Source organism: Apiospora kogelbergensis (genome assembly GCF_038363985.1).
Source record: "Apiospora kogelbergensis strain CBS 113332 chromosome Unknown utg000009l_segment0_segment0, whole genome shotgun sequence".
Lineage (NCBI taxonomy): Eukaryota > Fungi > Ascomycota > Sordariomycetes > Amphisphaeriales > Apiosporaceae > Apiospora > Apiospora kogelbergensis.
This window is the reverse complement of record NW_027117426.1, coordinates 956397-976753: the sequence shown is the minus strand read 5'-3', so window position 1 is coordinate 976753 and position 20357 is coordinate 956397. Positions and strand designations below refer to the sequence as shown.

Sequence of the window (20357 nt, the reverse complement as noted above, 5' to 3'; positions counted from 1 at the left end):
CATCGTCAAACGAGTTGATACTATTGACCTCCATCTTACTTGAGGGCTTTCGACATCACGGATTCCTGTCTGCTACGGCACTCAAAGTGTGTAGGCCTCCCCCTGAAAGGGTGGCCATGGTTAGTTAGTATCGCCGGATTTGGTAGTTTACCAGCGAGTTCAAAGACGCTGCTGCCCCTAGCTGTCCCTAAGGTAGCCCGGGGGCCAGGCCCGGGAGAAAGGCGCGTGTAGTGGTAGTGTCAGTAGTAGGTCGTTGGAATTTAAACCTCGAACCATTTAAAGCTACCACTATCGATCGCACTGGCCTGTCGCTCGCCACTACTAAACATTAAGCTGCTGTTCAATAACGCCCAAACACGAGCGCAAGCCTACTGATTGGTGCCTACATCTTACCTATCGTACATCTTTGGGGGGTTGGGGTTCAGTAACTTCTTCCTCACAGGTCGACATTGTCATACCCGATGGCCCCCCGAGACACTACATACATATCGTGTTACTCCTTGTGCGGGACGGAAGGAGGAACGTCAAATTGCTCCGACCCAGGTACAGACTCCCATGTGGAAGCTTCAAGCAAATCGGTGAGACCTTTTCCAAGTCGAGACATGCCACCTTTAGCCAATATCTCCCATAGGAGGCAACGGCATGCGGCAGCTATCGCGTATGTACGGCTGTATTGTGTGTTTATTCCCATAGATATTTCCGCAAAAGTCGGCGAACTTTACACGATGTGTTCAAGCGACTGCTAGGCAAGGTGTCTTTTGTGTATGGCGTTGTTGCCGTCCTGTCTTTACGCTTACTTGCACAGCCAATAGCCATGCAGCTTATGCGTAATTGCTGTCTTTTCACGATATGCTGGTGTGGGAATACCTCCACAACAGGAGCGGTACTGCGTGTGCATGCCATGCCCACCTATCCGTCTGAAGACTGGAGCTTCTCACGCGACGATTGTTGTGCAACGGAATAGCCCGGTCAGGAATGAGTACTTCAAGTCCGAGACCTTGTCTTGCCGTGAGATGAGAGGCTTGACGGCCTCTTCCGTGCCAACCAAGCGACAGCTCATTTGCTAGCCAGAACGGGACAGGACAATATGATATGCAGCTCCAACTGCCCGTTCTGCATCAACAGCATACGCATCGTGTACTGTACTCCTCAAGGACAATTTGGTATGCTGGCCCCTGTGCTGCGCATCCAGCATTCAATCGATAGCTTTGTGTTTAACCCCAAACTGGTATGCATGCTCCGATGTTACCCTTGGCTGAAAGCTGGACCCCTTGACTTGATTGTTTGCCCACCTGCGACTTGTAACCATCGCTAGCAGGGATATTTCCATGCATACATACAGACTTAGGCCATAGGCCCATGTCCAGCCCAAATCAGCTTTCTACATACGGAGTATGCGACTGGTTGATTACACGTACAAGTGTTATTATTATTATATTATCCCTGATGTATGACCGTCTCTCCTGAGCATCGGATTCCAGACACTGTAACGGAGTCTCATCCGTCATGCGTACCCAATTATATCCATGATGCGAGCGCCGACTGCTGACACGGAGCTTCGATTACTGTGTTGTCTGTCTGTCTAGTCTGTCTGCTGGACAGACAGGTTGCATTGCTATGTATAGCAGTAGCGAAGTCGACCGTTGGCCGGATGGTACAGAGTAGTGCGCGCCAGCAGCAGGTTATCAGCGGCGGTTCGATAGCAAGGGTGGTGCTTCCCCTATTGTGACAGAACCACTGCGACAGCATGCAGGAGATCTCATATGCACCCCCGTTGTGATTCAACACGATCATCACACAAGAACAAGCAATGCTGGTTTGGGTTAACGAACACACATCATCTTGGCGGACAGGTATGTATGGGGTGCTTTTTATGTATGTATGTATGTATGTATGTCGGTCGAGGCACGAAACGGACAAGTCGAGAGTGTGCTGGGGTCTGGGCTGGCTAGGCCGGGTTCTAGGTGTCCCCATGAACTGATCTGCAGGCCGCTAAGCTAAAATAGCGACCTGCAATTACTTAAGAAACCAACCATCAAGAGCGTCCCTCGCCAGCTTTTTGTTTGTCCCACGCCACCCACGCCGCTGCCCACCTCGTGCTCAATTAATTGCTTGCCTCGCTACTGCACTATCACTGACTTGCTTGGACATCCCGTCTTGGGAGACGGATATTATTGGTGGCAGGGCACAAACAGGTAGCCGTGGCAGAGTGGTCAATAGCAGCCGGCGTGAACGTGAATCGTAGCAAGCCGCTCACACGTGGGGAACAAGCCACTAGGTACGGTGTAAAAGCGCATTACTTTTACTTTGCCCTCCGCCTGGCAGTCTGGCTGCCGTCACTCGTCGATCCTTTATCAGGGCCCCATAACGGTTCCAGAATCGTGCAAGCCTACCAAGCCTAAGGAGGAACGAATGAATAGAAGGGGGTGAGCAGGCAGGATCATTATTATTGCTATTATCATTGACAGGCATATCAATGGGGTCTGTTACTCTTTTCTGCCCAGAACCATACATACCCCAAGTATACCTGTACATCTCGAGTCGAGATCCGAAACTTAATCCCATCGAGCAGAGAGAGCAGAGAGCGCAGTGAGCAGTGAGCAGTGAGCAGTGAGCAGTGAGCAGAGCACCGAACGAGAGCAACGACCGCTTTGCCTGCCCCTCCTGGCCAACCCAACCCAAACCAGGTCACCGACAACTCGGACTGACAGCTTTCTTTCCCATCCACCCTGCCTCTGTCGCCCACTCACTCACTATCCCAACATTCGAACTTTCTCCGACATCTCGTCCCAGACAAGAAGCAGCATCGAGGAGACCGACCCTTAATGCAGCCATGGGCAACAGTCAGGGCAAGCCCGTTGACCTCAACGGCGAAGGTATGCTGGTTTTGTACCAATCCCCTCTCCCCCCATCATCCAAATTAAATCTACTGCGTCTACTACCTGCTTCAAACTGCCGCATCTCTATCCATGTCTACCCAGGCCCCGGGCATGGTGGAGGTGAACCCCTCTTAGTTGTGCAGTCTTCACGGATCCCGTCGCCCACGTTCCCCCCTGCCGAAAAACAAGACAAGACAACAATCGCTGACGGACATCTCATCATACTAGTAAACCTCAACCATTTCCGCCTACTTCGAGTCGTCGGCCGTGGTGCGTTTGGCAAAGTCCGAATCGTGGAGAGGAAAGACACATCGCTTTCCTTCGCCCTGAAATACATCCGCAAAGATGAGGGTACGTGCAACCCATCAATTACCCTTCTACCTCCGACCGAGAGAGACATAAACGGAAGCTGAGACCTCATTGCAGTCGTTCGATCCGAAAGCGTTCGAAATATAATACGAGAGCGGCGCATGCTCGAGCATGTGAACCATCCATTTATTTGCAATCTTCGCTACAGTTTTCAGGACATCGAGTATATGTACGATCCCCTCTGGCTCCCTTTGTCACGAAAAGCCTTTACTCAGACCCGACAACAGGTACTTAGTGGTTGATTTGATGAGCGGCGGCGATTTGCGATTTCACATTTCCAGAAAGACCTTCACCGAGGACGCAGTGCGGTTTTGGATTGCCGAGCTCGGCTGCGCCCTCAGATACGTTCACGGACAGGGCATCATACATCGCGATGTCAAGCCAGACAACGTGCTCCTGGATGCCGATGGCCACGTCCATTTGACGGATTTTGTGAGTTTCGACCCCAACCCTTCATTTCATGACTCTATACCGATGCGGGGGTGCTGGGACTAACACTAGCTCCTGCCAGAACGTTGCGTCAGATGTTATACCGGGCAAAGTCCTGACCAGCAAATCGGGCACGTTAGCATACTTGGCCCCCGAGGTCTACGCCGGCAAAGGTTACACCGTGGTCGCCGATTGGTGGTCATTGGGCGTTTTGTTTTACGAATGTATATATAACAAAGTATGTCATCTAACAGCCCTTGTACGTCCCCGGTGTTGGCCGAAACTAACAAACTCTCCAACAACAGCGCCCTTTCGAAGGGAATTCGGAATCCAGTCTCTCGTCGACCATCCAAGCTGCGAGCCCCAAATGGCCCATCACCTCGCCGCCCGTCAGCCTCCCTTGCCTGTACGCGATCCAGGCCGCTCTAACAGCCGACCCGAGCAAGAGGATGGGGGCTACTTGGGATAGCTTCATCCGGCACCAGTTCTTCCAGATGATTGATTTCGATGCCCTGGAGAGGAAGGAGGTGGAGCCTGTCTTTGTGCCGTCTTCTGACAAGACCAACTTTGATGCCACATACGATCTCGAAGAATTACTACTCGAAGAAGCTCCTCTGGAAGCAAGAGCACGGAGACAGAAGCCGCGCGAGAAGCTGAAGGATGATGCTACCGAGAAGGAAATCCGCGAGGAGGAGCTGTACCGTTCTATTGAACGCGATTTCCAGCCCTTTGATTACACGGTGGCGGCGTACAACAAGTCAGTCCCATCTGATGTTGATAGGTGCACTCGTATAACGAAACAGCCTTTACTAACCGGCCATAGGCTTGCTGCAATGCAAAACGGAGAGGGCGAATCGAATAGTGCTGCCGGCCAGACGGAGGATAATTCCCACGCTCACGGACAAGCGATGAGCGTAAACACAGCCGTACCGGCCAACCCTACCAACGGCAACCCTTCGCTTTACCAAGCAGGCGCAGGACAGCAACCACAACAGCATGCGGAGGCCCAAAATCGGCCCGTCGATGCTCGTCGGGGAACCGGGGAGGGCCGGCCAGGCCTGCCCCGTTGCCACCGTATCCAAACTCGTATGCGGCTGGCCACCACAGGTCGCAACCTTCCGGAATGCGAGTTCAATCACCCACTGGTGGTATCCAGATGACAATCGATGCTGCGGGCAGCTGGTCTCAACTGGCAAGGCAAGACGCGACGTTGCCGGCGGACGCCAACACGGTTACCGACGACAAAAATTCTAGCAGCTCTAGCGGTGGTGTATTTGGATTATTTGGGCGCAAGAAGGGCCGCGGCCACAGCCCCAAGCCGAAAGAGAGAGGAGTCTTAGGGAAGGAGGGCGCACGAGTTATTATCGGTTGACGAATTTTTTGCATATACGGCTTCTGCGCATCTGGAACGGGCGGGCATGAACGACACTATGGCTTGCACCACTATACCCCATCAGGTGCAGTTCATCACATATTTCCCATTTTGAGCAATTATGAGCGCTGGACCATATGGGATTGGTCATTGTAAAACAATGAAATGGGTATATGACCCTCTTAGGCTTACGTATCGGAATGAGGAGTCTGGCGGAGTCAATGCATAGGGAATGAATGAAGGGTAGCTGTACTCGACCGTCGTTCACTTCGATCGTCTGTTGAGTGTTTGCCGACAAATGGGACAACAAATTATACCAATGAGACCAATTCTATGAAACATGCGATATATCCTACCAGGCGGTAAATAGAAAAGAAAGTACCGAAAAGGAAGATAATGACAAATATTTAAGATATCTAGCCGTTATTCTTGAGAATTATCATTCCTACTTTTCGAGAATGCCTCGATGTTATCGTGTCAGCGGTACTTTCTTTTGTATCGCCCGCTTTCCAGGCTTACCTGCAAGTGTCGTATTCGCATAGACTTGGGCACTCGAGGCGTACTCATAGACAGGGCGGAACTCGGTTGCTGAAGATTCCAACCATTGGCCGGTGTGGTTGCACATTTGCTTGATGTGGCACGCCACGCTTCTCCCCGAGAATGGTTCTTTCTCCAGACTTGACCCCTGCTGTCTCTTCTGCCCTGCTGTGTGGACTCACCGAAGACAGGCGGTATTGTTCGGGGGTGAGTAAAAACGCCCCGCGGATATGGCGAGGCTTTCTGATCCCACCACCCTCCATTCCATCCCATCCCATTCCCCAAACCCCTCACCCAAATCCCAAAACGCCGCCCACCTTGAGCCCGAGGTGACGGACGCCCTCCTGCACCCGAAAGCCTTTGTTTGGGCAGACACGCGTTTGGCTCTTGACCGGCTTCGTGTCAAAAACGAGGCCATCTACACCATAGCTGGGCAACGAACTGGTTGCCTTGCGAGGCTCGAGTGCATGGGGCGCTGCTGCTGCCTGGGCGCCAGGCCTCCATTGGCTCGGTAGTTAGTTTCCTTCTGCATAATATATGCCCGGAAGCATAGTATGCTGGGCGATGTTAGCTATTGGAATTTTCGCCCCGTTGGTGTTGGTCTACGGGGTTCGAGAACACAGATGGCACGCACGTACACAAACAACTTGAGGCTCTGCTCCGAGTCTGCTTGCTTCCACACGCTCACCGGGCGCTCTCTTTTGAGCAATGGTAGGGTACATCGGAACGTGGACTCTGGGAGGGGAGGGAGGAATAGAGAGATAGAGAAACAGAGACGGACAGGGAAACACACATTATATAGAGGACCCCGGCCTCGCCCCGACTCAATGAAGAATCTCTCTGTTTGCCCTTCCCCAACCTCCTGATCACTCACTCTGTACGCCCCTCGCCGAGAGTATCCCCAGTCTCAGTCATCTAAGTCTACGGGCGAAACACTTTGATTGGATCTCAGCCGTCTTAATAGCCCATCTTAACACACCAAAAGCTTTCTTATTTCAAGAGAGTAATAGTCATTTTACGCGATATCACCGGAGCAAGGCGACGACAAAGCTTACTAGGGCGTTAACCCCTTACCTTGGGTATCCAACCATCGCTGTCGAGACTCACCGAGGACTCCACGGCCGTCCCTAAGCGAACTAGCCAACCCCCCCTTTCCCGCCCTCGTCGCAAAGCGTCATTGGACGCCGAACCCCCTGCCTATATTACATAGAAAGCGAAGATGGGAGGTCGCCATCATCGCTCCTCGGACGCCGCGTCCCAAGCCTCGGGCCACTCGTGTGGCTCGCGCTCCTCCTACTCCTCCTCCGGCTCGACGTGTACCTCGCGTTCCTACGGGGACGGCAGCAGCAGCCGCAGCAGCGGCGGCCGGAGTCGCCACTCGTCCTCGGGCGCGTCCACCTGCTCCTCCTCGTCCTCGCGCCACTCGCGCAGCTCGCAGGGGACGACTTACACCGTGACCCGCAACCTCGTCCAGTCCAACAACCCGGCCATCCGCTTCATGGCCCACATCGTGCGGGGCCCGTTCGCGACCGCGCCGTTCTCTTCGGGGCGGAAAAGTAGCAAGCATCACTCCTCCTCCCGGCACGGCAAGAGCGGCCGCCGAGGTGGCTCGCGGAGGTCGTGTAGTTCGGACGATAGCGACAGCGACAGCGACAGTGACGACGGGAGCAGTACAAGCAGCGGCCCGCCGCCGGCGCGGTTCCCGTATCCCCCTGGCGGCCCCCTCCTGGACCCATGGGCAGAGGCGGGGGCGGAGGCGGCGCTCCGTTTGGGCCCGCGGGCTTCGTTCAGTTGAATGGTGGTGGTGGTGGTGGTGGCCCAGGCGGTCGCCCGGCATACGGTGTGCCCGTCCCCGGCCCCCTTCCTCATCATGCCGGTGGTCCGCCGCCGGATCCGATGTGGGGTAGAGTGCCGCCTGGACAGAGGTGGCAGCAGCCGACTGTGGAGTTGGTGAATGAATAGGGGAGCGGATCTCGAAGGGGGCAGCATGCCGTGTGTGCATGCGTATGTGCGTAATGGTATCACGGGCTTGTGTAGTATTGCGTTGTTTTGTCTCCTTTCTACTCTGCTACTCTGTTCCCTCTGGTATTGTTTACTGTGTGGTTAAGGAGTTCAGGTGGCTGGTTAGTTGGGACTTGGGTGTGTCGGATTCATGCTTCTGTCTGCCGCCCAAGCTTTGGTCTGGGATCGTGTTATTTACCATGACAGCAGTGAAATATCGAATCGTAACTCGACGTATCGTCATCATCCATTTTCCCCAGACCAAAGCGGATTGATGGATTACCTAGGTCCATCTGCCGCCTTACGAAGCTGACACCCCATGTTGGAGTGTAAGACTTGCAATGCAACGGGAATCCATGTAGGATTGGATGGCTACGGCAGGGAATGCCGAATGAGCCACACGACCCAAGCGCATGCATGCATGCTCTGCTGGCTGCCTCCACAGCCAGCGGAGGGAAAAGAGCACAGGCTGGGTGGCACAGGCGAGATCTGTGCCTAAGCCTAGTTGCTTGGTTGGCGTGGTCGTGCCTAGTCCTGCTTACTGTCTAAGCCCCTTCTGCCTGCCTGCCAGCCTGCCTGCCTGCCAGCCTGCCTGTCTGCCGACCAATCGCCAATTACCAGTCATTCGGCAAGAGCGTCCCATATGTACGTGGGCTGTGGGTTTGTCGTATCCGCGGGCCCGCGCCCTGGGGGAAGGCAGGACGGTTACCTCCCTCTGGTGAAAACTACAGTTGATCGGTCTTGCCTTGTATCCACTACCCGGCCGGTATGAGTAACTCAGCACTGAACCCATGGGCTATGCAAGTTCGCAAGTTCGCATACATCAGGCACATATGTCGTGTCGACTCGCAGTTCTGCTCCCCATGTATATATATATATATGTATGTATATATAGGAGCGCCCCCATACCCTGCTTGTCTTCCCACATCCGTCGTCAACTCACTTGACTTCCTGAACGCCTCTAATCCTCACCATGGCCAATCCCATCGTCGCCTCCCCCACAGGCTGGGATGGACCTTCTGCCACTCCTGCGGGCCCGGAGAGTGCACAGCCGCTGGCGATATTGGACTTCCTCTTCCCTGGCTTCTCCGTCGTGGCAGACCTTGTCCAAAGATATCTTCACATCAACTTGAATCTATACATCCCCCTCGTCATCCTCGTTGGCGCTCTAGTTCTGGTCTGGAACTACTCCAGCCAGTATCTCTGGGACCAGCTCGAGAATTATTTCATGTCCACCGTCGACATTCGTACAGACGATGAGATCTACAACATCATCATGGCCTGGGTCGCCAACCAGAGCTTCGCCCAAAAGTCACGACGCTTCGTCGTGAATACGAACCTAAACTCGCGAGCATGGCACCTGTTGCGTTATGAAGACGACGACGACGATGAAGACAGCCAAGGCGGCACGGCCGCACTCAAGAGCAAGAAGAACCTGAGCTACACTCCCTCTTTCGGAAGTCACTATTTCTGGTTCCGCGGCCGTTTTCTCCTGTTCCGCCGGAGCGCCAACAAGGAACAAAGCTCCTTCATGCTCGTGAGCGAGAAGGAGGAGATATCCATTTCCTGCCTCGGCCGCGATCCCTGGATTCTCAAGGAGCTTATCTACGAGGCCCGCCAGATGTATCTCGAGAAGGACCAGCACAAGACTCTGATTTATCGCGGCACCATGCGCTCTGGTACGGGCGAGCCTCAGTGGCAGCGGTGCATGGCCAGGGCCAGTCGCCCCTTTTCCACAGTAATCCTCAACGAGAAGACCAAACAGGACCTCATCGAAGATGTCACGGATTATCTGCAGCCCACTACACAGCGCTGGTATGCAAACCGTGGTATCCCCTACCGACGTGGCTATCTCCTCTATGGCCCTCCCGGTACCGGCAAGTCGTCTCTCTCCCTAGCGCTCGCCGGCTTCTTCAAGATGCGCATCTACATCGTCAGTCTCAGCTCCATTACTGCGACCGAGGAGAACCTAGCGACGCTATTTGCAGATCTGCCTCGCCGTTGCGTCGTTCTTCTCGAGGACATTGACACCGCCGGTCTGACCCATACACGCGAGGGAAACAAGGGCACAGACGCCGATGCCGCAGCTGCTCCCGAGCCCCTCACGCCTGGCCAAACTTCGGCCGGCAATGGCAACACTATCACTGCCAGTGCCTCTGCCCCTGCAATTCCCGGTCGTCTTTCCCTTTCTGGACTGTTGAATATTCTCGATGGTGTTGCTTCGCAAGAAGGCAGAGTGTTGATCATGACGACAAACCACCTCGAGAAGCTAGACAGAGCATTGATTCGGCCGGGGCGTGTGGATATGATCGTCGAGTTTGGACTGGCCGACGAGGGTATGACTGCTTCCATCTTCCGAGCTATTTTTGCTCACCTGGAGGGCGACACCGATTTAAAGGTGATGCCTCTTACCGGGGACCCGGAGGCCGAGAAACGCCGTCTCGAGGAGAAGGCGGAGAAGGCGGCGGCTGATGAGGCTCGCGTTAACACGCTTGCCCTCGAATTCGCGTCTAAAATCCCGGCTCACGAGTTTAGTCCTGCTGAGCTACAGGGCCATCTGTTACGCTACAAGCGGAACCCCCAGACTGCCATCGACAAGATCGAAGACTTCATAGAGCAGACGCGCAAGGACCGCAAGGAAAAGGAGATTAAGGATGCCGAGGAGAAGCGCAAGGCGGAGGAAGACAGGAAGAAGGAAGAGGAGAAGAAGGCCGAAGAGAAGAAAAAGGAAGAGACAAAGGCTGAAAAGAAGAAGCAACGCAAAGCAAAACAGGCTAAGTCGTCATCCGGTTCTGACTCCGAATCCAGCTCCAAAGAAGACAAGTCAGACTCGGCATCCGAATCAGGGTCGGAGAAGCAAAAGAAAAGAGTAAGCGGCGCCAAGGTGCCAGTAAGAAGACGAAGACGGATAAAGAGGGTGGCAGTATTATTAGCAGTTCTGAGGAGGCTCCAAAGGACGCCAAGGACATCCAAGGAGGACATGCGAAGAAGGACTCAGGATACGGTACACCGGCAAGCCTCGACGCATAGAGAGCGCCTACAAGTGGAAAACCTGAACATTTCTGGGTTTGATCAAGCCTCGATATATGTGGAGTGAAATAGTCGTTGACTTCTATGGATCTGTCTGAAAACACATCTGCTTCCTGCTTGAATAAAGGTACCATGCCATGGCAAGTCTTATGCTACTATCTCACCCCCCTTCCCCTATGCCTCGTACGTTTGTATGCTTGTGTGTGCCCCAAGTCTTTTGTTGTTCTGTCTTTGCCCTAGTAGAAAAATATGATGAATGCCCCTTTTCCCCTTGAATCACCGACAAGAACTCCGTTGTCCCCTTTCCTGAGCACACATAGGAGAAGTCCGATACAAAACAAATCAGACAAAAAGAGAAATGCCCACGCCCCAAGAGGAGAAAATTAGGAACACCAGAAAACACATCAACACCGGCTCCATACTGTCGTAGGCAGGCCAGGGCATTATCGTGGTTGTTCGGTTTCTCCCTCTTTTTCCTTCTTTTCTTCATTCCATTACATACTTCTCCGACGTCGTTGGCAAAATGACAAACGTTGCCCTCCTTTTTTTCCCGCCTCGTCTCGCCCAGTCCTCTGGAAGTGCCCACGCCCATGGTAGTATATACAGCAGGCCAGGGGGCAGGGCCACGTCCATAACTGTCCGGGACTGGACTGGAATCGACGACAAACTGAACAGCAAATCTATTAACGAAGAAAGGATCTCTTCATCACTCATAAGCTTATGCGAGGACTTCTTCTTTTCTCTTCTTCGGTCGTCATATGATTGATTGCCCGCCTTCCCTCGCCCATAATTATATAGACTGCTATCCATTCGGGATGTCATGCAAGTCCGAGAGAAAGCAGAAATGCAAGGGCGGCAGGGGATGGGGGAAGAATTGTCATTATTCGTACTCGTAAGGTCCCGAATATCTATAAAGAACGGGCATACTTCGTTCGACATCGACCTGGAGCCCCAAACCTCCAGATCGGCCACGCGTCGCCATCATCGCTGTGGTCTTCGTTCTTTTTCATATTAAGTCTTTCTCGTAAAATCGTCTTTCAAAACAAGAGAGAAAAAACGATGAAACGTCTTTTTTTATCCAGAGTCGCTCGCTCGGGCAAAAAGGTGATATGGCAGAAACAAACAAGCATTCCCACCCAGCCACACTGCCAACATCAGCAGCGCTGGGATTTTATTTTTGCCTCCGGACATCGAATCCATTCGTCAGTCATGGCTCCGTACCAACCCAAAAGGGGGTTGCCTTTCGATGCATGCCTTTTCTTCGCGAAATGAAAGAGAAACCACCTTCGCTATGCAAATCAAACAATTGTGTATACGGATACAAGCCCACTGGGGAGCGAGGTTTGCGTAGGGGCTTCGAATAGCGTGGGTGGGCGGGTGTCGGCGACGAGACAAGGGTAGTATATTATAGGGTATGTGGGTGGATGGGTGACGGATGGCCTCAGTTCACCGTCATCATCTGCAGGCGTTGGCTTAGTCCATTAGGCGATGGGGCGTTCATAGAGCCTCCGTTTAGAACTGAGCTGCTGCTGTGACTGTGGGGGATCCGCTTCGAAGGGCTCGACGAGGGATCGTTGAAGACACGAGTGAAGGCAGGGCTGCCATCCTCGTTCTTTTCGCTCCTGTCCCGCCGGGGAGTTCGAACCGGGCTTTGCGTTATGTGATCAGCCTTGCGCACAATATCCGAGAGGGAGTCCCTAAGGTCGCCTGCTCGCTTAACCAATTCTTTGAGACTGTTAGTGTCGAAATTGAGCCGCCCGTTGGGGGAGTCGTCGTCCGAGCCATCAGTAGGCTCTCGCCGCCGAAGTTGCATGGATTCCATCAAGGACTTGGCCACAGATGAGGGCGAGAAGGGCAGTGTCGTCTGGCGCGCATCCGGAGTCCTGGGAGGCTCAGAAGTACCGTCTTGGGACTGTGGGAAGTTTCCGAAGATATCGTCGTCTGGAGAGAAAACAGACCGCCGACGGGTTGTATGCCTTTCTTTAACTACCGCCGTCTTCATCTGTTCGGAAACCTTGCCTCGATAACCTTGATCCCCAAGCGCACTGCCATCGAAACCTTCGTCAATGAACCTCTCATCGGCAGCATCCAGGTCCGTCTCATCGAAGTGCACATGAGATGCAGGGGTATCACCGGCGTCTTCGTCAGGCGAGGCCAGAGCTATTATGCCCTCGGCTTCTCGCCACAACGTCGCAGATGAGCCACCAAGCATATCCATCTCCTTTCCCAAGCGGCAGAGTCGTTTGAGGTCATTGACCAGGAGTGATAATTCACGAATTTGACCAGAGTGTGCCTTGACCGTGGGCTGGGTCGCGGCGATAGACGCGGGGACAACCATCGATAGGCGATTGTTGGCCTTGGCGCCTTGCAACGGGCCAGCCCCCGTGTCTTCCTCAAACTCGAAATCGTCGTCCCAGTCCTCGCTCACATTCTTCGAGCCTAGGCCCCAAGTACCGAACTTAGACGCTGGCTTTGCCGGTTTTGAAGTATCCACGATATCCTGTACGGCAGGGACGCTCTGGCTCCGTATGTGAGCCGCCACCGGTCCTTTCCGACTTGGTATACGTCCGCCTCTCATGTCGAGCGCTTGTTTGCCATGGACGGTCTTGGGCCGCGTCGAATGGCCCTCTCCTTCGTGCTTGTCGTGTTGGGTCGCCTCGGTCCAGTCGAATATGTTACTTCTCGGGCGTTCATTACTGTACCTTAGTTCAGGGTTGCTAACGGCATTGCCTGTGATACTAGCCAGTGCCATGCGCAAGCTGGGACTGCCACCCCGAGAGTTCATAGAGCTAGGGGGGATAGGTGGTTGTAGACGTGGTGTTCGTCTTCTTTGGCCCAGTCCAAAGCGTCATCATCGTCAAACGATGGTCGACCAAAGTCCGCACCAGCGCTCGCACGCGGCAGACCGGGAATGGTGGATGGATATCTGAAGTCTTCGTTATCCTGAAGGCTGGCAAGGCGGAAGTGAGTTTCGGCCTCGTCAAAGGCAGCACCGACAGGCGTGGACAAGCCCTCGTCTTCTTCCATTATCCTGTCGCCGCCATCATAAGTTGGCCCTAGGATTTCTTGTATCGAGAGACGCTTCGGCTTGTTATTCCCGGCGGAGCTCGGAGGTGACTCATCAAACATGGATTCCGACGGCGAGTCGAGCGCCCTTCGGCGGCCCGATCCCGCAGTCCGAAGGGAATCATAAGGCGTGTCCGTCTTAAAATCTGTATCATCATCGTCACCCGACGTAAAGCCGCGGTGGTACTCGGAGCTTGCGACAGTTGATGCACGTTCCAATGTCCGATTATGTGAAACATTCGAGTTAATACGCAGCGTTGGCGGGTTCGCTAAGCTCGCTGGCTCGTTGTCCAAATTAGGCTGGAACGCCATGTTCGTTGGTGAGCCGATGCGGGATAGGTCCATGTGGAAACTCGACAGCCTGGACAGCGATGGAAGAGGTGAGTTGCTCCTCTGCTGAGGTGGCTGAAAAATAGCCGCCAAATCCGCTTCTGCCCTGCTGGGTGTGCCCGTCCCGCCGGTGGTGTGAGCTCTAATGGTATTTGAGGAGGCCTGATCATAGCTGGAGTGTGTCATGATTGGCGTTGGATCAGAAACTTGGCGTAGTGTTTCATCTTCAGTGTCCGCACCGATCCCACCTCGTTTGCGGCGGCGAAGACTTCCTGACTTGGGAATCCAATTGGCGGGGGAGCTGAAATGCATTGACATGGAGCGCTTGGGAGTTTTGGACGGCGTAGCACTGCGAGAGGGTCCCGAATCGTTAGAGTTTTGTGGGCTTCCTGCCACCTCTTCACTAACGTCGGCGTCCCACGATACTTCTTGCATAGGAGGAAGATATGAGCCTTGCATCACTGATCTAGGTGAGACAAGATACGCGGCCTGAACACTGGATTGGCGCTCTACACAAATTCGCTTTGCTCCCGGTCGCGATTCGCGACTGATTGGTGTTGCTCTGGCAGTGATTCTAGCTATCCGAGCATGGAAGAACGATCTCCAACTCGAACGGTCGCGCGCCGAAATATCGAGCGCTGGCTCATGCGCTGGGAAGCCTAATGTTTGCGCCCTGGGTCTCGAGCGAGATTCTTGGGAGATCTGGGCGACTGGGGAAGAGACAGTTTCAGCGGTCAACTGGTGAAGTGTTGCGGATCTTTGATGGCTCGTTGCCGGCCTTCGCAGTGTCGGCATTTGCGATCTTGATCCTTGTGATACCATTGGAGAGCCGTGTCCATGATTCGCCGAAGATCTCTTGACTAGTTTGTTGGGTGGTAACGGACGGGCAGATGCACTCGGTTGTCCGAAGATGGGCTGGCCCGATCCATAAGAAAACACAGAGGGTGAATCTTGTCCAATGCTGGATTTCACACTCTCGTGCTGTGACATGGGTCGTAGCGACAGCCTCCGCATCCAAGAGCCGTTGGAAGATGAAAACGAGTCTCGCGAATCTTCGGTACTTGCGATCCCGGATCCCGCGTCACTCTGCTTTACAGAGGGCCGGCGCCACGTTGACGGCCTAGGGGGCGTTGTTTGCGTTTGTGTTGACCGCCGTTGCGAATTTCGTGAGCGGATGATTGCACTCGGGGCGAGCTGGGCGGTGGACTGTTGCGTATCGACTGTCGATTCCACCCATGCAGAACCAGTCGTCCCTGGGCGCGAAGGGAATGTGGGCGATATGGGCGATATTAACTCTCGATCGGGGGTTTTCCGCTTCCCAGAAGTTTGCCTCGAAGGCGGAATAGTGTGGTTTTCGGCAGGCTGGCCGAAGACAAGGCCTGTTGCCGCCGCAGCGATGGCTGTGCCGGACCCGATGAGCTGCACAATGGAAATCCTCGAGTTAGCAATACACCCCAATTGGATCGGCGAAAGACGAGGCAAGACTGTAGGAAGTACAATGCTCGAGGAGTCGATATAGACCTTGATATGCCCAATTGTGTGCTGATGCAGGGGCAGGTATACGAGGTTGGTTACTCTGGGGAAAATGCTTGCCGGCGCACTTTTGACTTCATGTGCGCTGAGCTGCAGCACCGGGTGGTGGGCTGGGACTTACACTAGGGACAGTCTGCATATTGCAAGCCGCGTTCTTCTAGGGGGAGGAATAATAGCCGCCAGCAGAAAGGTAAAAAGGAGAAGTGGCTGAGGCTGTTGGACGCTCTCGTAACCATTGTTCGTCAAGACATGGCAGAAGACCCCAGAGAAGTTTGTTCGAACGGAAGGATGGGAAGCGGCGTCGCGATGGCGAATAATTCGTAAACGCAAATATGGCGTCGAAGATGAAAGGCGGACACCGGATTGTCTCCAAGTCGTCCAATTTCTGAACAAAAGGGCTCCCGACGCGAACTCGACCGTTTGTTCCCCCTCAGCGCTGTCCTTGTTGTTGTTGAACGAGGTCGGCCGCTGACTAGGTCGGCTTTGTATTTGTAAATATGCAGGCACTGAACTCTGCGACCACCAGCCCGCTCTAGACGCGCCGGACACTGCAAGAACGAGTTCGGCTTCAATACCCACGTGTAAGCAGGCGGTTCGGGGGCGAGAAGGACACAAGCAACAGCTCCAAACAGGTATTGACCACAATGCAATAAGATGGAAGAAGAGACAACGGAGAGAAGCAGAAGGATCAATGCCAGACTCGGGCAGAGAGAAACAAAATGCGGGAAATGCTATGCTATGCTGCAAATCGCAGTTGAGGAAATTAAAGCCCGGCACTGTACTATGCGACAACAAAAACCCACAGCGCGAATGAAGGACCAGATCCTAGCACAACATCCAACAGAGGCAGGCAGGTCGGCACAATTGCTTAATCCCAGAGCAATGCAACGACAGGACAGGGTGACAGGCACAGGTAGCAGTAGGTACCCTTGGGCGGCTGGTTTTCAGCTTGTCACGACGCAATTAGCCCGGTAACAGAGAGCGTTGACAGGCCGGAGCGTTGACAAGGTTGACCTAAGGTAGCTGAAAAAACAACGAACCTGGGCAGTAGTGCCTGTGTTATTATTTGTTTGTTGTTGTTGTTGATGTCGCTTGTTACTTGGTCGCAATTTGATTACACCATGCATGTAGGTACACTGCCCATCCCAGCTAGTCCTGTCCCTTCCTGCTTCCCTCGCCATTGGGCTGTTTCAATGGGCGGAAAGCTGGGTCTGATTCGTCTAGCACTTGGCTTACCCTCCATGCTGGGGGCGTTATGGAGTTATGGAGCTGGCATTGGCTGACCGAACAATCTAGCGGTACAATGCCACAGTGCGAGAGCCACAACAGCAACCTGCGAGACAGTGACAGAAGACAGACAGACAGTGATATTCTTTTTGCTGGCCTACCACCTACCCGTTTAAGCCCTGTCCTGTCTGTCGTCTGTCGGGTGTGTAGCCTGTCATTCGTTGTATTTGTTTTTATTCTGCTTCTTCCTCCTCCAGGACGCCTGATACTTGTGATACGTCGAATCCATGCTGCCTCCAGTCTCCCCTTTCCCCTAGCCCATTCCGCTACGTTGGTACCCGGTATTGGCAGATGCATTGGAGATGCCAGGTGACGGGCTTTCGGCAGGGACAAGAGGGTGGTTCGATACACGATGTGGGTTCCGGGCAACAGTGTGGAGAGCGCACCAGGAGAGAATCGAGGATCTTGATTGCTGATGTTGCTTTTCCACGGCAGAGACCACAGAACGCCGCATCTCTTCCCTGATCCGGCTGATGCATTGGCCTGTAGGGCCGGGTCTCGTTGGAAAACGCCCCCCAGAATATCCACATGTCGTCTCCCGAAATGGCCAGAAATATAAAGTCTGCGCTATCTCCTCCTCCCCTGCACTTACATTGACCGCATCCCCAAGCACAGTGTACAGCGATGCGGGCTGTCTCACTCTTATTACCATGTGTCTCTTTGCACTGATGAGATCGGTGTGGTAGCGTCTTTTCCCACGCCCTCACCTGAGACTTACTATCGTCAGTGTACGGCACGGGGAAACGACGACTGCTCAACGAAATTTCCCGCCTCGGCGGACAGCCCAAAGTGCTTGCCGCGGATATTGCCATGGACTTTTGCAGGCATGGTCCGTCTGCAGAAACATCGGCACGAACCCCCGCAGGTTCCGACTGCTGCGCTGCTGGTTGCTTCACTAACAATGCCCGTAAGCAGTGCAAGTGCAGCCAGTGGAGATAAGGCAACTCATGCTAGTCTCGATCCCACGGCTTTCATTCGTGTTCAGCCAACTGCATCTGATGCGATGCGCATGTCGTACAGCCTGCCGCCGGGCGTCCACCTCTTCCGTCTTGACTGGCTGGGAACTGCACTTCCCGCTAGCGCGGGCTGGACACTACTGCGAGTCTGCCCTGATTTCCTCCCCTGCCCAGACCTGCCCTATTGTTCGGCAAGTTGGAGCCAAGCGGAAACAATAGCAAAGCGCCAGCTGCAAGGAGCCTTTTGCTTCTTCTCAATGGGCATTGGAAACATTCGCCTTCTACTGGATGCAGTACTGGATGCGCTATTTGCGGCGGCATTGCATTGTGTCGGGACCCAACAAATACCCCAGACAGGCATTCGTCTTGTTGGAGCCCCCCGGTTTCCTAACCTCCAGGATGTCAACGCCACCGTGAATGAGATGCCTGTCGCCGTTTCTCGTAGCGATAAAGCCCGAGAAGCCTTAAATACAGACAACAGTTGGGCTCGATACATGAACCTGGCGACGCGCCAGGAGTGCTGCTATGATCCCGCTGACAGGCAACATAATTGTATAACTGACAAGTTCAATGCTGATCTGTGGCGTCTTCTCTTGATGTTGTGCACTGACCTAGGCCATCGACTGAAGCTGTCAAAATTCCTTCTCCCACCCCATAGGTTAGACAAGCGGACGCACCGGCTACAATCAAGCAGGAATGGCATGCTATATCAAGTGCAGAAGCTGTGCAAGGCACAGCAAACATGTGGTAACACCTTCCCTATCACAGCTGGCAGACAAACAGCCCTGGTGGCCTCCAACAACCTTCCAGGAATATTCAAGCCGGTCGTTGCTACTGCTACAACACGCTTTGCGACCGATATCACCGGGAATATCCCCAGATGCGTCTAAGCTCCAGGAAATTAGTTCGAAGCGCCCTGGTCGCGGGGATGAAAATAAGTTAGACGGTTCTCGACTGCGCCGGGTGGCATGGGGTCAGAGATATTAGTGCAACTCGGAGAACGAGGGGTCGGCAAGGCTCTCACGATTAGTTATTCGAGGCGCAGGCATTGCCCCTTCAACTCCGCACGACGATCGACTTGTCTCTTATGTCTCTAACCGTCGTACCTGTCTCGTATCCATTCGAAGTCGTCTCCTTCCGGCCGGAAGTATCTTGACTATCTCCTCTAGCCGTTTGACAGTCTCTCGGTATCTCGCCTTTTCTCAACGCCTTTTATTTAACAAGTCTCCCGACGGCGAGGCAGCAAACTCGTCCGAGCCTATCGGCTTTGTTGATGCGTATATAGGATACCGATCCGAATCGGAACGGGCTCTGTATGTACCAGCAAGCAGTTTCATCTATTAGCACAGTGGCTGGACACATAAAAGATAACAGCCAACAGCCCGATAAACAGGCTTTACAAGCAAAGGGCCGATATTGATCACGGTTCACTCTGTGCCCTTCGTCTGATCGCATGTATGGTTCCACCGTGGAAGTGGAGGTGAGCTGCGGTGATCTATGTAACAACATGGAAATAGACCTGTTACCCGGTTACCCAAGCTACATTCTTTACTTCCAGGTACACACTAATCTATCGCCAACGTCTGCATACTGCAATGTAAGTAAGTATTGTGCAACTCGACAAGCAACCACCCACCTCTCAGCCTCCTTGACTTGACTGCTTTTCACAGTATCATACCAAGTCTTGCCAGTTTCTTTTGCTCCATAGGACGGAGTAAAATATATCTCACGTCAGCTACGGAGCCTCAAAGGCCAAAGCGCGAGTAACATTGTAATACGTCGCCTCCAGATCGCCAGTCGCCAGGTAAGGAAAATCCGCAAGCCGCTGCCCGCATTTTCCGATATTCCTAGAATTCTCCTTTGTGTGTTAGCTCGCCAAGCTATCGGAAATGCCGTGCTATTATTTTCTTCATGGTCGTGGGAAAACAAGAACCAGGAAGACGGATCGTGGCATGGCGCCAAACTTCCTGCGCTATCTATTAGTTCGGCAGAGCCGGCTCATGTGACCCAACGGAGCAGCAAGCAGCTGGCAGCATCGTGAAGCCCGTTTTCCGTAGGCTCCAACTAGTTCAAGTGCAAACGGTCGCTCGTGCGCGAACTACATAAGACTGGTTTTGCTAGCCATCAGCATCGAACGCTATAGGACTAAGGAGCTGGTTCGAAACGGCACCGCCTAGCCTTGGCTCCGCTCTACCAGCCCGGTATTGGTAAACTCTAGTTGCACTAGAAGCTTTACTTGGACCCAAATGTCCAACCTTTGGAGGAGAAAATAGAGGAGTTTGTTGGGATCTGCGAGTGAGCCGTGGGAGAATCAACTCCCTTCAGCCGCGCACCACTGCATGTACCTCTAGTCAGGCACAGAACTGCATTGCCGCTCCCATCTTCTGGAAACCGAGGTCATGAGGATGGAAGAGACGTTGCCCGGCCATACAGCCACAATGGCGACGGTTGCTTCGATATCATGAACCGGGATTTGGTCAGACCTCGGCGGATACACATGTAACTCGCCATTGCCCCCGGAGCGGAATGTTCTTGATCTTGAAGCGGAGTGTTTACGACCAGGCCGCA

At 53.7% G+C, this 20357-nt stretch overlaps 6 protein-coding genes across 6 annotated transcripts; 4 read left to right on the top strand and 2 right to left on the bottom strand.

Moving 5' to 3' along the window:
- Positions 1 to 2833: 2833 nt before the first annotated feature.
- PG998_013389 (uncharacterized protein) lies at positions 2834 to 5049 on the top strand (the record flags this gene model as incomplete). Its single annotated transcript, XM_066880205.1, has 8 exons — positions 2834 to 2876; positions 3108 to 3230; positions 3306 to 3417; positions 3476 to 3680; positions 3760 to 3861; positions 3983 to 4434; positions 4501 to 4806; positions 4875 to 5049. 8 exons carry the CDS (start codon positions 2834 to 2836, stop codon positions 5047 to 5049), a joined length of 1518 nt encoding a protein of 505 aa, XP_066724344.1.
- A 1756-nt stretch (positions 5050 to 6805) lies between these two features.
- On the top strand, positions 6806 to 7381 carry PG998_013388 (uncharacterized protein; the record flags this gene model as incomplete). Its single annotated transcript, XM_066880204.1, has 1 exon — positions 6806 to 7381. The coding sequence occupies one exon, from the start codon at positions 6806 to 6808 to the stop codon at positions 7379 to 7381; it is 576 nt and encodes a 191-aa protein (XP_066724343.1).
- Positions 7382 to 8560: 1179 nt separating this feature from the next.
- On the top strand, positions 8561 to 10617 carry PG998_013387 (uncharacterized protein; the record flags this gene model as incomplete). Its single annotated transcript, XM_066880203.1, has 2 exons — positions 8561 to 10477; positions 10543 to 10617. 2 exons carry the CDS (start codon positions 8561 to 8563, stop codon positions 10615 to 10617), a joined length of 1992 nt encoding a protein of 663 aa, XP_066724342.1.
- Positions 10618 to 12058: 1441 nt separating this feature from the next.
- PG998_013386 (uncharacterized protein) lies at positions 12059 to 13369 on the bottom strand (the record flags this gene model as incomplete). Its single annotated transcript, XM_066880202.1, has 1 exon — positions 12059 to 13369. One exon carries the CDS (start codon positions 13367 to 13369, stop codon positions 12059 to 12061), a length of 1311 nt encoding a protein of 436 aa, XP_066724341.1.
- A 29-nt stretch (positions 13370 to 13398) lies between these two features.
- Positions 13399 to 15685, bottom strand: PG998_013385 (uncharacterized protein; the record flags this gene model as incomplete). Its single annotated transcript, XM_066880201.1, has 2 exons — positions 13399 to 15534; positions 15668 to 15685. 2 exons carry the CDS (start codon positions 15683 to 15685, stop codon positions 13399 to 13401), a joined length of 2154 nt encoding a protein of 717 aa, XP_066724340.1.
- A 2049-nt stretch (positions 15686 to 17734) lies between these two features.
- PG998_013384 (uncharacterized protein) lies at positions 17735 to 18679 on the top strand (the record flags this gene model as incomplete). The annotated part of the gene is made up of 1 exon (XM_066880200.1): positions 17735 to 18679. One exon carries the CDS (start codon positions 17735 to 17737, stop codon positions 18677 to 18679), a length of 945 nt encoding a protein of 314 aa, XP_066724339.1.
- Between the last annotated feature and the right edge of the window lie 1678 nt (positions 18680 to 20357).